This window comes from Salvia hispanica, chromosome 3 (genome assembly GCF_029641045.1).
Source record: "Salvia hispanica isolate PSC_SH4W2 chromosome 3, Shi_PSC_v1, whole genome shotgun sequence".
Classification (NCBI taxonomy): domain Eukaryota; kingdom Viridiplantae; phylum Streptophyta; class Magnoliopsida; order Lamiales; family Lamiaceae; genus Salvia; species Salvia hispanica.
Genome location: NC_142694.1, coordinates 3031592 through 3048302, shown reverse-complemented (window position 1 = coordinate 3048302; position 16711 = coordinate 3031592). Strand labels below are relative to the sequence as shown.

Here is a 16711-nt window from a genome sequence, read left to right as displayed (position 1 = left end):
TTATGAGCCATATCTGACTTAGCTGGAGATTAGACTGGATATTTTTATATAAATCTAACTAAACTTGAAGGTCACATATTTACCTAGTAGCCATTTTAGAATCAAATAAAATTAAACGTACACCAACAAAATTAATTATAAGGACCTGTTTGATAAGAAAGGTGTGATATGAGACGATATGTAAAACAAGATAAGAAATACGGGCTTCATGTCAAGATATGTAGAGATAAGATTTTTTTTTCGTTGTTATTTGATAGAAAAGAAATTATCTAAATTTGTATCGTAAATAATAGCGGCTTAACTTGACAAATTGGTGGTTTACATAAATATGGTTAAAGTTATAATTATGGCAAGATTGGGGACGATCATTGTCTTATATTGGATTTTTTAAGTTACGCTTAAATATAATGTAAAACAATTATATATATCCACAAATAATTTTCTATCTTGGTATTATCATCTTATCAAACACGGCATGATGTTCTAGAGCATTAGATACGGCAAAGTCTCACACAATTAGTTCCAATGACAATTGAATTGACACATATATTTGAAATACTACTCCATAATATAGTCATTTTTATTTTAACCCATTTATTAGGTGAGATGAGGTAGGCGTGACCCAATCCCACTAAACAAGATTTGTCCATTAAACAAAAATAAAAGGCAATTTTTGTTTACAAAATTGTAAGTGTGAACAAGGATAGTGTTCCACTTTCACTAGTTTGTGTGCGTGGTCAAGAAAAGATCTTAAAATTTACCCACTTTCACTTAACAAAGTCCAATATTTAATAACATTGCACTTCTTTTCAAGCTATAAAATACATTATTTACACTCATCATTATCAAGAGATAATAAAGTATTTGGGCCTTTGAATGAACTACATAATTTGGTCAATATATATTTCATTTTATAAAAATCTCATTATAAGAGGCACATTGGCCACAAAATGGTATGGATTATAATCCACAAGATATATTAAAATATTAATTACATAGTGCACATTATCAGCCATCAGATAATCACGACTCAAGTTTATTTACTCTTCTTTTTCTTTCTAAAAATCCAGCTTTTTCTGTTTTCGAAAAGACTATTCTTTGATTTCTTGTAGAAATTAGCTTTTTTCTTTTTTTGTCAAAACATTTTAATTAAAGATTCATTATATTAGGGGACATGTCTACAAACGGGCCAGCTTAAACTGAGTGGCCCAATTATTTTATAAAAAGATGCAATTTGAAAGATACGGGCCTTATCTGGGCCCGGTATGTCCAATTATTAATTATCAAGTTGTTATTTATCAGGGAATGTCGACAAATATATTTTCCAATAAACATTTTTTAATAAACTATTTTGCTTTTTTTATCACTGAAACTAATTATACATCACCGATGAAAAAAATAAATTTATCACTACTAATTAATATCCCTTCAATATATTATGTACAATTAATGTTATGGAACGTCGGATTTCATCTTGAAAATTCAGAATTATTGGGATATCACATTCATTAATTGCATAAATGCTTGCATCTAAAATTACATTAGTATTTTTCAATAAGAACCACTTCTACTGTAATTTTTATGAATTATAAGAAAGAAACTTAAGAAAAAAAATAATTACACCGGATTTTGTTTTTGCAAATATATCGATTTTTTTTTAAATAGTGATTTTGTGCTCATCGACCTCTCTATAAGCAATATCTTTTTTCTTTTTGTATTGATTTAACCGTTTTCAAGTATGATTGAATTCACATGCTACTTTATGAAAAAAACAACCAGAGTGGTCCATTATTTTCACATTTAAAACCCTAAAGCAAATAGAAAGTGCACGTGTGAGACTCAATTATAGGGTTGGAACATTGAACTTTGGCTTACCTTCTTCTATAATGGGGAGGTAAAGTTTTTTGGATTGTGAAGTATGGGACCATTTTTACTTATCTTACACACACATATATATGGTATAGATCCAACTACAATTGATTTTTTCGTGAGAAATGAAAATGGCGAACAAGTACATAAAATCAAGGAGTAAGAGATACTCCGTCCGTGAATAAAAGTCTCATTTCTTTTCAGCATAGATTTTAAGTAATACTATATTAAGAAAAAGTGGGTGGAAGAAAGTTAGTGGAATAAGGGTCTCACTTGTATATATTAGTTTAAAATGATATATGAGAGGAATGAATTAGTGGAATGTGGGGTCTTGTTACTCTATAGTAATTATGAATTGGGACTCCTATTCGCAGACGGACTAAAATGAAAAAATGAGACTCCTATTCGCGGAGGGACTCTTTATAGTGGAATACTGGGGCCTAAAACATATACTCTGCCTATTTTTTAAACTATTTTTTATAATTATTTAAATTTATCCATGTTTTGTGTAATATTATGCAAAACTCTTTATCAATAATCTGAATCGCCTAAAATATGCTTTTTGTGTTTGTCACTTATTATTATATTCATCCAGTAACTGGGAGATTTATCCACACCACAGATCTTTGTAATCAAAGAACTTAAAATGATTCACACAAATTATCACTATTCTAATGGATTCTTATAGATATGTGTTGTGTTGCAGTTTATGATTGGCCAACTATTGAATATGAACACTATATATACAAATTTAGGACCACTTACTAGAAATGTAGCCATTAAACATCTTCTTTATCGCACTCATATTACTTTTGATATGCATTTTGTCCTTTACAAAATGATAAAGAGGATGATTGTTCATTTGTATCAATCAATTATGCATAAATCATTAAATTGGAATAGATATTACATGAGAAATTTTTGATTGTATCTTTTCTAACATTAGATGGGAGAGTTGAATTTAATAATTCGTGTGATTGGACGAAACATAAGTTTTACTCCTATTGATAATAATTACTATTTAATTAATTACCTCTATCTTATCTCACAATTTTCTTTAATTAATATCGAACTTATATACTAAACGGGTGAATTACAAAAGTTATATGCAGGAAGCTTAATGATTCATGGGGATGTATTTATATCAAAACGCTAAGTATAAGTAAAACAAAACACTTGCAGTCCATTGAATTTTGTGATCTAACGATCAGATTATAATAATGTAGCATTTTAGTCTAATAATGTAAACTTTTGGTCTAATAATGTACATTTCCAATCTGATAATGTACCTCGGCTAATAATGTAGATTTTTAGTATAATAATGTAGTTTATCACAACCATCTAATATAAAGATCCTAGGGTTGTGATTTGTGATGTGTTTTATACTAATATGTTGTAAAGACCCTAACATACCCTATGATTCATATTGTCATTTTATAATATCCACGTGTCACATTTTACTTTTTACTATTTTTAATAAATTAGTTCACATTTTAACTAATACTCCATACAAAATTGTAGTAGAATTTTTTTACATCTAATTTTTCTAAAAGAAACACCATTAGCCCACAGAAGGCCCAGCCCAACAAATTTGGGCATCTATATTAGATCCGTTTGGTTAACTAGAATATGCTGATTCAAAAATTGGACCCAAATTAAATCGACATCGAATCCAACTCCTTTGTTTAACTACGGTAATCTTTTATCAAATTTTCAATTAATTATATCTTTATTTAACTTGCCAAACACTGGAGTATTTTTTTTCAATGCTAAAAAAAACCTCCATTAAGTTGGGACAGATAACATGTTAGAAGTCAGAAAATTACACTATCAAATCAAACCAAACAACACTAAAACCAATTAAAAACCTTAATTAATCCCCCCTTCTCTTTATTGACATCGATCTCACATACATTAATTGATCATAATCAACTACACATAATTAAGTCAACATTAATTAAGCTTAGGCCTTCTTCCAATCATTAATCTCCTTAGTAATTGCCGGTATGCAGCTCGAACTCCTAGCGATTCCCCCTCTTTGATTCGTGCCTCCCTTATCCCTAGGGCTAAGTGATTTTGCCCTATTTTTCCTCAAAATGTCTCTCATGACCTCCGCCTGGCAGAGCACTGGGTATGCTCTGCCAAGGCGGTTAAACCTAGCGCACGCGCTCACATGCGCATGCAGGGCCTCCTCTCTCTTCCCGCCGTTCTTCTCCATCTCCTCCTTCACGGCCTCTGAGCAGAGCCCGCATATCATCTGGCCGTAGGTCCCGCGCACTTTCTTCACGTACTGCGGGGTGCACTCCTCTGACATCCCGCAGCACTCGCACTTTGCGTCCTCGACCTCTGAGATCGGGGGCAAGGGCGGGGCCGGCTTCTCTGGGCCGGAGGCTAGGGCTTCCTGGCTCATGAGCTCGAACGAGATGTCAGAGATCGTGCGTTGGAGGCTCTCCATTGAGAGCCTCGAAGGCTTCTGATTGTTGTTGTTGTTGTTGTTGTTGTGCTTTTGGAGAAAGTTGTTGTCCATATTGGGTGCCATTTTGGATTCAAGAGAATATGTAGGGTTTTGTTGAGTTTCAATTGTTTATATAGAGAATTGTGTGGGATTTTTTGTCTAATTGTTGAAAAGGTGTTGGTTAGGTTGAAATAGGTGGAATAAGCATGAAGAATAGTAGAAAGTATATAGTGGAAATTCAAAAGACAAGTTCATTAATATTGATGTAAGATAGTAGTATAACCCAAGCTATATATTTATAGAGTGATTGTTAAAAATTTTATGTGGATAAGATTTTTGCATTTATATGTTTGTGGTTTTATAAAAAGAGGGAGATTGAACTAGATTCATCATGAAGATATGTGAAGAATTAAATAAAAAACTGAATTTCCACTTCTTATAATATATCACCACCAAAATCACGTATTCGAAATTCTTTTTTCATAGTTTTATAAATTCTTTTTTCATAGTTTTATAGATATAATTCAGATTCTTTTTTCTCAATATTTGATGGGAAATATTTTAGCAAGCTTGTTAGCTAATTTAATAGTATTAGTAAATAATTAGGTCAAAATCTTGAAAACCCTAAGTAAAAGTAGATATAGCAGCATAAATTAATGGCTAATGCAAATTAAAAAAACTCTGCTCATGACGAAATTAGTAATTAAATAAATCTATGATAATGAATAATATATGTTGCTTTCACGGATATTGTATTGTAGCCATGAACTATTGCTTTTGTTGATGAACACACAATATCATGAAACTAATACATCAAAATGTATGTATCTTTCTTTTGTAATATTATTAAATTTTTAGGGTCTGTTTTTTTGCTAAATTTGCTCTTCTTGATTTTGACATAGTATATAGTGAGACCAGAAGGAGACAGATCCATCACGAGAAAGTAATCAAACGAAATTTATGGTATAACTATTTTAAAGAAAGTAAAGTTTTCTTTAGCATCGTATCAAATTCACATGAGTCTTGATGTGTAGCCAAAAGAAGGAGTAACTTATTTGGCTTTTCTATGGAGGTTTTTTTATCAATACAAATATTCATATATGTGAATGTTCAAAATTAATAACGGACAATTTCGTTGAAATCTTAAAAAAAACGTCGGCACACTGCTAAAAATAAACAAAAAAAAACTTCTTTTTTAAGGATACAAAAATCGAGACGCAATTATTTGCATTAGAAAGTTTTAAGAAATAACAACAATTTAGGGCAAAAAAAAGGCCTTACCGGTTTATTTGTTGTAGTTGCAGTCGTCTTTATCAACGGACAATGGTCGTCGTCTATTTACTTGACGAGAATAGTGTAAAACCAACGGATTTCGACTGTCCCCTTTGTGTTGAAAATACTTGTAAAGAGTTAATTAGAAAAAATAATTTGAAAATTCAATTGATTTAAATGCAATTTATATTCGCTGCCAAGCAGAAAGTTGAGTACATTCAAAATTGTATGAACCAAATCAAAAGCTTTCCCTCCTCAAAAAAAGAAGAAAGAAACTAAATATTAGTGGATCAAAAATAGGCATATAGTTAAGGGGATGCCAATTACTGCAATTAATTTTTTTCATCTCCTATATTGTTGTTGTCCGTGAAAATGATATGGCATGCTACTACTAAAAGTGAAATATAAAGCTATACATAAAGAAAATGTATGTAAATGGAAAATCACGTGTGCAAAAGTCTCGAAATTACATTTCAAATTCAGAAAACACAAATATTCATAGGGGATTTACATGTTTATAGATGATCGACATTTTCATTGCCGGTGTGATATAAATGGATAGTTGTAGAGAGACGAGAGCAAAACTCCGGCCTCGGATCTGGCATTGGCACCGTAGCACCAGAATATATAGACGAATTGATTTGACTTTTTTGTTCTTAGATCAAAGAAGATGAATAATAATTTCTCGATCTATTGGTTAGAGATGAAACGTCTTACCAATTGAGCTGCGCTCTATTATTGTCTTTCTGGTGAATTGATATGACTTAAATGAATGGAAATTGTATCGCTTTGCCTCAAATTTGACTTATATTATGGAGTTAAAGTTGATAACCAACTAGTAGTATTAATTTTCCCATTGAAAAAATGTTTGCTTGCATCATGAGAACCAAATTTTGTTACTCCACTATTCCTTTTCAAGTATACATCCCCTCTTGTTTCCTCTCTCTCTCTCTCTCTCTCTAAAGTTGTTGAGATACATAAAGCCCAAATGTATGGCCCATGGGCCATAGCTGATTTTGAAGAGCCTTCTCCAATATGGGCCCGAATGTGAATGCAGCTCAACCGGCCCGGCCCGAATTAGGAGAATCGAAGTTTTCCAACAAAAAAAAAATATGCATACTAGATCATAAACCTAATCCCAAAAGTCTAGATATAGATATGTAAGAACAACATGGGCATCTATTAAAATATGTGGAGTAAATGATTAGCAAAAATTTGGGAAGTAATACAGTATATTTTTTAAAAATTTATTACAAAAATATATACGTTTAGTTGATTCAAATCAGTGATATTCGATCCACAACAAAAGTTTTGCATTTTGATTGTAAAAACTGTGCCAAATACTATGGCAATTTGTGACGTGCACGACTCCACCCATGCCAATTTGACAAAATCCAATGCACTATTTACAAGCTCAAAATCAGATTTATTTAAGTATTTTAATATGAGCTCATTTTAATATTTTAATTTTTTTCTGCGTGATAGGACTTAGGTGAGGACCCTTTGATGAATAATTGAAATCGAACGAAAAGTGAGGAAATAATGTACATTACGTTGGACCCACAAAAATTGATAGAATTAGCACATTATTGGATTTAATAGCTCATTTAAATTCCTCCACTAGACTGCATACTACTAATGATACAACTTGCTTCATTTTTTAGGCGAAACGGGAATTTTATCTAATAGTATTAATCATTATTATTAGAGTTCGTAATATTTTTGCATGATCCGGATAAACGACATAAACACACACGAAATTAATTAATTAGTATCAAATCTTATCGTATTCAAGTCCTTATTGGATCGACCTTATAAGGATATAATAATTTCAGGTTGGGTTCGAATCAAATTCATATAACTCATTAATACTATTGATATTTGAATTTTTCATTTTATTACAATTAAAATTAGGTTATTATTTTCTCACTTTTTATATGCACTTTAGGTTATCGTGTCGAGGTTTGCGTTGCAATCGTGCCATGTCAAGTATGCGTCGTTATCGTGTCGTGTCAACACGCCGTGTCGCTAACACGTTCGTGACGTGTGCAAGTCGAGCTTGAGTTTTGAGTTTCTTTAATATATTATATTCAGATTTAACTTTATTACTAGATCGACACAATAACAACTTCACTCTTATGAAATTTGTTAGTCCTACAATATAACTAATAAGATATTTTCCTGTCCACAAACTCAATTCAAAAAGTGTTTTTGAAAATAAAACTAAAAAAATTGAAATTGATATTGATAAAACAGAGATATACATGAGCTGTTTAATTAGTGGCTGTAATAGACTCTAACAGTCACACTCTTGATAGAGCTGTTGAGTCAAATTTAAAGAGTGTTTGTACTTTTTCAGCCTCAAATTATACATTTGAGGAATGAGTTTCAGCCGTGGAAGTATTAAGTTGAAATCCACAAATTAAAGGATTGTTGGTTTCATTTAATGTAGCAATCGACAAAAAGAAAAAAAGGACAATATTGTGGGATGAATTATTTATGGTCATAAAACACAATATTAGAATAATTCAATGAGTATAATAATATAAAATTATGCATAACTGAAATATTTGTATATATTTGCAAGTTGTGGTTCAAGTTGGTGGAATATCTTAGATTAGTTTTTTTTAATTTGTTAAAAATTTACGTGTCCTTAATTTTTTGTGTTAAAAATTTGCGAAAATGATAAATAAATCCAAATTAACTACTATTAACCAATTTAGACTTGACAGTGAAATTTACAAAATGAATATAAGTATTTTATATTCAATTTATAATTCGGACGACTCTTGAAAATTTTCAAATTAACCTATCCTACTAAAGGCAACAATATATCCTTGCATTAACCTTATCAATATTATCATGAAATCATCAAATAATTCTTGAAAAATGACAAATAATTTTATTTAGTTAATTTCTTCATCGATAATATATATAGACCTCGATTTTACCGTGTAAAATTAAATTTAGGCTAAACATCCGATTCCTAATTTAGTAACAACCGAACAACAACATTATAGTTAACATATTAATATGAGAGATCAAAGACAGTTACAAAAATCATAATTATATTAAATACAATTAAATATATGGAAGATGGAGATCATATAGTTTAATTCAAAGAAATAATGGACCACGAGTGAAGTACTTTCCCACATGCCGACCAATATTAATTTATGAATAGAATCATAGATTTCTCCAAACCACAACCTTATACATATCCACAAAACTTGGCCTATTTTAGTAATATATTATTTCGTTTAACTCATTCAATAAATTAGTTTATACAGCTACATGTCTATGATCTTATCTTCACACATACCTCATCATCACATGTTTGTTGAGCTATATTCATTTTAATGGTAACGAGATTGGGTGAAGAGAGATGATAGTCAAAATAAAATTAATTGCGTGGAAAAAAAGAAATTATTTTTGGACAAGTAAGACTATATTAGAGTTAAATTGTTTAATGGTTGGAGTCAATAAATCAACCCCAATTAATTGGATTGATTTCCTTATGATTCTCATTTCTCATTTTATTTTGATTGTGTGGATAGTTAAACTTACTCTATTTTCCCACAAGAAAATGATGACTTAGCTACAAAATAAAATTTTAAAATAAAATTAAAATGTTTGCCATAAAGGGATCATAGGGTACTAAATATTTGATGCTTATTTTTAATATTTTCATTTCCATCATAAATACGTCGTTAAATTACTCTAGTTAGTAACTTCTTAAAATTACTTCATCGTTAATTAAAATTAATTAATATGGCCATATATATTACTCCACAAAAAGGTTTAACCTTTTCCTTTAAAATAAATTACCACAATTTTCGAATTTTGCCTCTAAAGATATGGGAGGGGTTAAATCTTAGGGTAAGTGTTTCAAAAAAAAAAAATAAACGAGCTCTTCCAAATCACAATGTTTTCCAAATACCACAATAAATTTTAAAAAAAAACATTATAAATTCTTCAACTAAACCCGGCACCAATAATAATAAATTAAAAAAATATTGGTGACCTATTTTTGAATAAATCAATCTATTCGACCTTTATTGAAGGCATTGATTTCCTCACGACCGATGGGGCCACGCTAAAGGTGGCACGTCAGATAAAGCACCGTTTTACTGTAGCCCGAATAACAGGAGATCCCCACCTCCTTTTCGGACATGTCTATCTTTTAATAAGTCCAATAATCATTTTAAATTGCGCCAAACACCTCCTTCCCATTTTCTGTATGCAGCTTTCTCCCTGCGGTTGCCTTCCCTGCAATTCACTGCAGTCGTTCCTGCAAAATTCTTCTCAGCTCTTATTAAATTTGAATTTTATTATCGTGGCATTTGATAATAAGAGGTGAAATTTCTCCTATAATCACGTGTAGCTATTAAAATCTATAATTAATGTCGGTTTGTGCAGCCATTTTTTTTATTATGTATGTGAGTATAAATTTATTCAGTTTGCTGGAAGTCAATAACTGGACCCAAATAAAATTTGGGAATGTGGGAATTGGGATGGAAGAATAAGTGAAGTAACAAAAATTAAGATTTAACATGTGCGTGTACGATTTAATTGTCTCTATAAATTATAAATTATGGTAATGATTAATCCAGTATTTTTAGATACTATATCCTACTCAATTAAGTTGAGTCAAAAAATTTTAACATGAAGATTAAGAATTTATGTTCAAAAGTTATTGTAAGAGTGAATAATAAAGTAGGAAAGATAAGAGAGAAGGTTAAGTAATATATGTGATAAATAAAGTAAGAATAATTGAATATTATATTTTTTGTAAAAAAAAGATAAATGACTCAAATTAATTGGATATTCCAAAAAGAAATATGACTCAATTTATAAAATGATAAAATTGAAGACGATATTTTTTTCAGACAAATGCAATGTTGAGTTGATGTGCATATACAAAATTTTGGTGATGTGCATAAATAATAGTAACACAAACTTTTCCTAATATGATGGCATGTACGATTAAATGACATTTATCCACCTTTCATCACAAGGCAAGTGATTTGAATTTTTTTGGAACGTCTCAAAGTAAGTGATGCATTTTTTTTTTTTTAAATAATTTTCATTCTTCTCGTAGTATTCCATATTCTCTTACTTTATCATTTATTCAAATATTTCGGTGCAAAAAATTCATTGCTTTATTCGGAACTGAACGGAATAGAGTAATAAATATCTCTCTCATACTTTCATAATTTATTTCCATATTTTAAAGGTGCTTGATAAATAAGGTGGTCTCATTCATTTTATTTTACAGGACAATACACCAAAAAATACTTTTATTTTGTAATGAGACCGTTTTTTATCATTTTGTGAAAAGATAAAGTAATATTTAATTTCTTTTGACAATAAAATGTGCATAAAGTAATAAAATATTTTTATTTATTGTAACGAAGATTCGCTCGTGGAGATGAAATGGAATTCGGATATTCTAACTTGACATCACTGTAAAACCGAAACCGTAGACGGCACTCCGCACCATCAAAATTTCGTCTATATAGAAATTCCTGTAACGCGTCAAAATTCTACCATCGATTCCTCTGCGTAGACCTCCGCTCCATTTTTTTCTCTCTCTACACAATTCCATAGACGAGCAATATATCAATCAATTTCACCGCAAAAAAGAGGAAGAGGGGAATGGACGCGGCGGCGGCGGCGGTGCCGGTGGAGGAGCTCACATCCGGCGCGAGCGGCCGCATAATTCCGGTCTTCAAAAACCTCCGCCAGTCGATTCTCTCCTACGACTCTCTCCGCAGATCGCTCCTGCTAATCTATTCGTTTTTCGTGTGGATCCTGCTCCTCCTCCCTCGCCTCCACCGGATTTCCGCCGCCGCCTCGCCGCCGTCCTCCCCCCGGACGGCGTCGTCGTCGGTAAGGCGTCGGAAATTCGGAATCCGGAGAGATGAGGAGGACACGATGAGGCGCAGGGCTTTGGCTGAGGAGGTTGAGATGGCGACGGAGGGTAGTAGCTGGTGCAGGTGGACGACGTCGTTGTTCTTCGGAGTGAAGCGGAATGCGCTCTTCTGTAGGTCCTGGCTGCCGGTTTCGGGTGAATTGAGGTGTGATTTAGGTCGTTTTGATTGATGTGTGATGTCGAATTGGGGAATTTTTTATTTTCGCGCTTTCGCTTATCGAATTGCTTTATTCTCGCTTGCTGTCTATTTCCACACGCAACTTCTGTGGCCGTACGCAGCTGAATAATTTTTTGTTAAACTTTAACATGCTTGAATCGTGACTGTGAGAAGAAGGTTTAGGTTAGTTGATTTGGAGGTTTTGTATTCAATAATCTCAATATAAGAATTGGACAGTTACGTTGTGGAATTTTCTGCTAGCACTAGAATTATGAGCTGAGAATTAAGCATTTCACTTGATCATGTGTTCAATTTGATGCAGACTTGGAATTAGACTGATTGAGCAATACTCTTTGCATTACCTTAGTCCTGCTTTTGGTGAAAATGTTCTTCTCCATTGAAGATTATTATACATACTAGAATTTGTGCTATAGCTTCTTCGATTCGTGTATAAATGGAAATTGTGTTATTGTGCTGGTTTGTGTACATAAACAAGCTGATTTGAGTCATAGAAACTATGCCAGGTTTCTTTTATGGAAGAGCAGTGTAGACATGAGCTATGATGCATATATATGATTTCAAGATATAATAGTAAAACATTTACAAGGAAATGTTGACATAGTACTAGAACAGAGTAATACTTCAGGCCAATTACATGTTCTGGTTCTACATTTTATAATTGAAGCTTCAATACTTTTTATGCATACACCTACCGATTATACTTGGCATCAAAGTTCAATTTTTCTTTAGAGGTTAGAACCTGAGGCTTTTACTGATAGGTTTATGATGAAATGTCTAGATTCTACTTCTTATTGTTTACACACCTACTCTTTTTGTATTTTTTTCCTGGCAACAGCCTGTCTTTCATTTGCAGTTCTTATGTTATACTCATAAGTGTCTTATGTTTCAGGGGCATTCTTATCATCATACATGGGCTGAATGAGCACAGGTATATTATTACCTGACCTCATATTTTTCTTTCTTTTGCCATAGACGAACGATAGCTGTTGTTGCTAGCTATGATCAGTAATACTAACCATGAAATATTCTCCTTGCAGTGGGCGCTACACTAATTTTGCTAAACAACTAGTCTCCTACAAGTTTGGGGCATATGCAATGGACTGGATAGGTAAGTGCTCAGAGTGTTTTCAACCATCTTCTAGATCTTGCATTATTTAAACATCTGCTGCTCCTGAATCACAAAAGTATATCACAACTTGTTTTTCTCTTAGATTTCCTTGCTGATAACAATTTATCTAATTAAGAATGATAACAGGCTCTGTTTATTTTTCAACCAAGGCATTAGCCAACTGATGGTCATTATACAAGCCAGGTGTAATACTAGCCAAATCCTTTCACTACATTGAATAATATTGATGCCCCATACGAAATATAATTGTAAACAGTTTGTCTTGAAAAAATTGCAAATCCAAACCCACTTTCTTGGTTGGTTTGTGTGTCTGCTCTGATGTTATTCTGTCTACTGTGATAAACGAAATGCTAATTACTGAAATTCTGCCACCACTTGAGTTGCATTAAAATTGGTTTCGACTCTTCTTTGGTAGGTCATGGCGGAAGCGATGGTTTACATGGATATGTGCCTTCACTCGATCACGTTGTTGATGATACTGTAAGTTCAGCTGTCCATGTCTCGAGCAGTCTATTCTTTTGTGATAGTGTCATATTACTTAAGAATATGCTAAGTTGACAAATTTTGTTAACGATCCCTGTTTCATTCTTTTGAAAGGCGGCTTTCCTGGAAAAGATCAAATCGGAGAACCCAGGTGTACCGTGCTTTCTGTTTGGTCACTCGACTGGAGGGGCAGTTGTCCTGAAGGTACGTATGGGCCATCCAAACCCGAGATCCTTTTTCACGTCATATACTTAACTATCTCCTTACTTTATCCGTAACCTGATTGTACGAACAGGCTGCCTCGTATCCCCACGTACAAGAAATGCTCGAAGGAGTCATACTGACTTCACCTGCTTTGCGCGTCAAGCCGGCCCATCCCATTGTTGGTGTACGTCATATATTTTCATTCTTGTATAGATTTCTGAAGAAATAAAAAAAATGAAGTTGCTTATTGCTACCACTTTGTGTAGGCCGTTGCACCAATATTCTCGTTGGTGGCTCCAAGATTTCAATTCAAAGGTGCTAACAAAAGGGGAATCCCAGTTTCGAGGGATCCCGCAGCTCTCTTGGCCAAATACTCGGATCCGTTGGTCTACACCGGACCAATCAGAGTCCGTACTGGACACGAGATTCTGCGCATTTCTTCGTACTTGATGCGCAACTTCCGTTCCGTCACGGTCCCGTTCTTCGTCCTTCACGGAACGGCCGACAGGGTCACTGATCCGCTGGCTTCCCAGGATCTGTACAACGAAGCGCCATCTGCATTCAAGAACATCAAACTCTACGAGGGCTTTCTGCACGACCTTCTGTTTGAGCCCGAACGTGAAGAGATTGCTCAGGACATCATTGACTGGATGGAGAGCCGACTGACTCCTGCCTGCCCGGAAGAAGCTACGGGTGTCTGGTGAGACGAGTCAGACGACACCGGAGGTTATCAGCAGGATGAGATTCGGAGCATTCTGTTGGGATAACGCTGATTTTGATCGGAGATTTCAGTGTGTAGAGACTGTAGGTCTGGCGCCAATGTGATTCGAAATTTGTATATAAGGACAGTTTAATTCTTTAAAACCGTGTTAAATAGCGCTTTTATAAGAAAAGCCTCATATCTTGTTTGAACAAACTGCATTAAATACATATTCGATTGGAACTTTGATGCGCGATTTTACACTTTTGCATTTAGCATCTGACCTGAAATCATTTGCTTATAATATTTGGACTTTTATGATTTAGATTTTCTCTTGGGAAAATTGAAAATTATAAGTCGAAAGGTTCGAATACATTGTGCATTAATTCCCAGTGAAATTATTAGTCTTAACATTTTATAGGTGCGAACAACCTAGCACTAAATAACTTGCTCGTATCAAAAGTCAAAAAAAGCAAAACATAACAAATAAATGAAGCCAAATAATTGAACATTACAAAGTACAATAGTCCCATTTGGGACCATCCAATGAAAATGACGGTTGCCAGAAAAACTAAACAAAATATCTTAGGGGGGAGTGTTTCAACTCCAATCTATCACGCCATGTATAGTAGAGTAGTGGATAACATTCTGGGCCATCTATCTCACATGTGTAGACAGAGGGGGACAACATATGAAACGACTTCTAAAATGTACGTGCAACGGTGCATGTGCGCCTGTATACGATGGAGTAAGAACGATTTTACAATATACTCCCTCCGTCCCGCTTTAGCAGTCCCATTGACTTTTCTGCACTCGTTTTGTAAAAATGATAATAAATAGTGAGAAATAATAAAGTAAAAAAGAGAATAATGTAGATAAGACTTCTCTCTATATATATTATTCTCTTTTTTACTTTATTATTTCTCCACTTTAACTATTTATTATCATTTTTATAAAACGAGTGCAGAAAAGTCAATGGGACTGCTAAAGCGGGACGGAGGGAGTACTATTTAAGCAAAAATCTGGTTACTTAACCATCAACGATCGTCATTGTTGATTTCTTTGTCCTCTTCTTCGTAGCTTACATGTCTCTCCTATGGTCTTCAATCAATGGTTGTTTTCTAGTTTTCTAGCATGTGAGTCCTTTTGCCTAAAACCATCAACAATTTCACATACCTAGGCGATTGAATTTTTGTCGAGCTGTTTGTCACAAGGATTTTACTAAACTTTGCTACTACTCCCTCCGTCCCATAAAAGATGTCACACTTTCCTTTTTAGTTTGTCCCACAAAAGATGTCACAATTTCCTTTTTAGAAAAATTTATCTCTCACGTGAATATAAAAATTATATTTTCTCTCTCCATTTAACACACAAAACAAAACCTCCTAAAATCTCGTGCCGTCCCACAAGTGTGACATCTTTTGTGGGACAGAGGGAATACTATTTTTCTAAAAATTTATTTATTTATCCCTTGAACAATATCCAAATTGTATGTGGACCTGCATAGCTCCAATCATAAAAGCCCAATAAGATAATACTGGGCATCAGCCTAAAAATCATTTATGGAGTACTCTACTTTTCTTTTGAAAATTTAATGTTATGTAGTAGGAGTACTATATTGCCAACAATAATAAGTGGATCACTGATTCACTATGACACTATCAAATTATCAATCTAGCACCACAAAAGAAGTAAAAAAAGTACTTGCATATATATAATATAGATGGGACTGAACAAAGACTCATTAGAATAATAGAATACTAGTATTAAGTTGCAACAATACAATTTTAGGAAATACTATCAATGATGTTTAATTAAACTATAGGACGTGGTAAACATAGATTTGACATAAACAATTTTATTTGGGGAAAACTAACAAAACGCTTTTACCAATACCATAAAACTTCACTACAAGACCTAACATATAAATAGTCCAAAAATCGCATGAAGACACCTTATCCTACTAAGATAATGCCGACGTAACGTAAATTCAATGAACTTATTAAAATAAAGATGAGAACAAACAACGCTTTTAAGAAATCCTCGTCATCACCACCTCACCTGCGTGGAATCTGACATGGAGTATTATACTTAAAAATGTACACATCGAGGTATATATAAAAAAAGACTAAACTGTCGAAAAAATCCTGAAATTTTGTTGAATTATAATCTCAATTGAAACTAAATGAAAAAGTTGGAAATCAAGTTTGAATTTATTCGCAAATATCACATGGTGAAAGAATCTGGTCACCCACATGTATACTATAATACTCCATATTGTTAGTGTTTTTCAATCAAACAACATCGTTTTTATAATTTAATTCACTGGTTAGGATGTCCTCCTCTGATTTTTTAGCTGTCATATTGGAATCAATTTTAAATTACAGTTCGAATAAATATAAATTTTGCAATTTTTGCAGCTGATTTTGGAGTGAGTTGAATGACGAATTGAAATTTACCAAGTTTCATGATTTTTATGTTAATTT

The 16711-nt window shown here is 33.1% G+C and overlaps 2 protein-coding genes across 2 annotated transcripts; one reads left to right on the top strand and one right to left on the bottom strand.

The window, feature by feature from the left end:
* Positions 1–3729: 3729 nt before the first annotated feature.
* On the bottom strand, positions 3730–4575 carry LOC125216124 (uncharacterized). Its single transcript, XM_048117749.2, has one exon. The coding sequence runs from the start codon at positions 4406–4408 to the stop codon at positions 3833–3835; it is 576 nt and encodes a 191-aa protein (XP_047973706.1). The 5' UTR covers positions 4409–4575; the 3' UTR covers positions 3730–3832.
* A 6559-nt stretch (positions 4576–11134) lies between these two features.
* LOC125214348 (alpha/beta-Hydrolases superfamily protein) lies at positions 11135–14474 on the top strand. The gene is made up of 7 exons (XM_048115339.2): positions 11135–11676; positions 12599–12637; positions 12747–12817; positions 13254–13318; positions 13436–13525; positions 13617–13709; positions 13792–14474. Exons 1-7 carry the CDS (start codon positions 11255–11257, stop codon positions 14227–14229), a joined length of 1218 nt encoding a protein of 405 aa, XP_047971296.2. The 5' UTR covers positions 11135–11254; the 3' UTR covers positions 14230–14474.
* The last annotated feature ends 2237 nt before the right edge of the window (positions 14475–16711 follow it).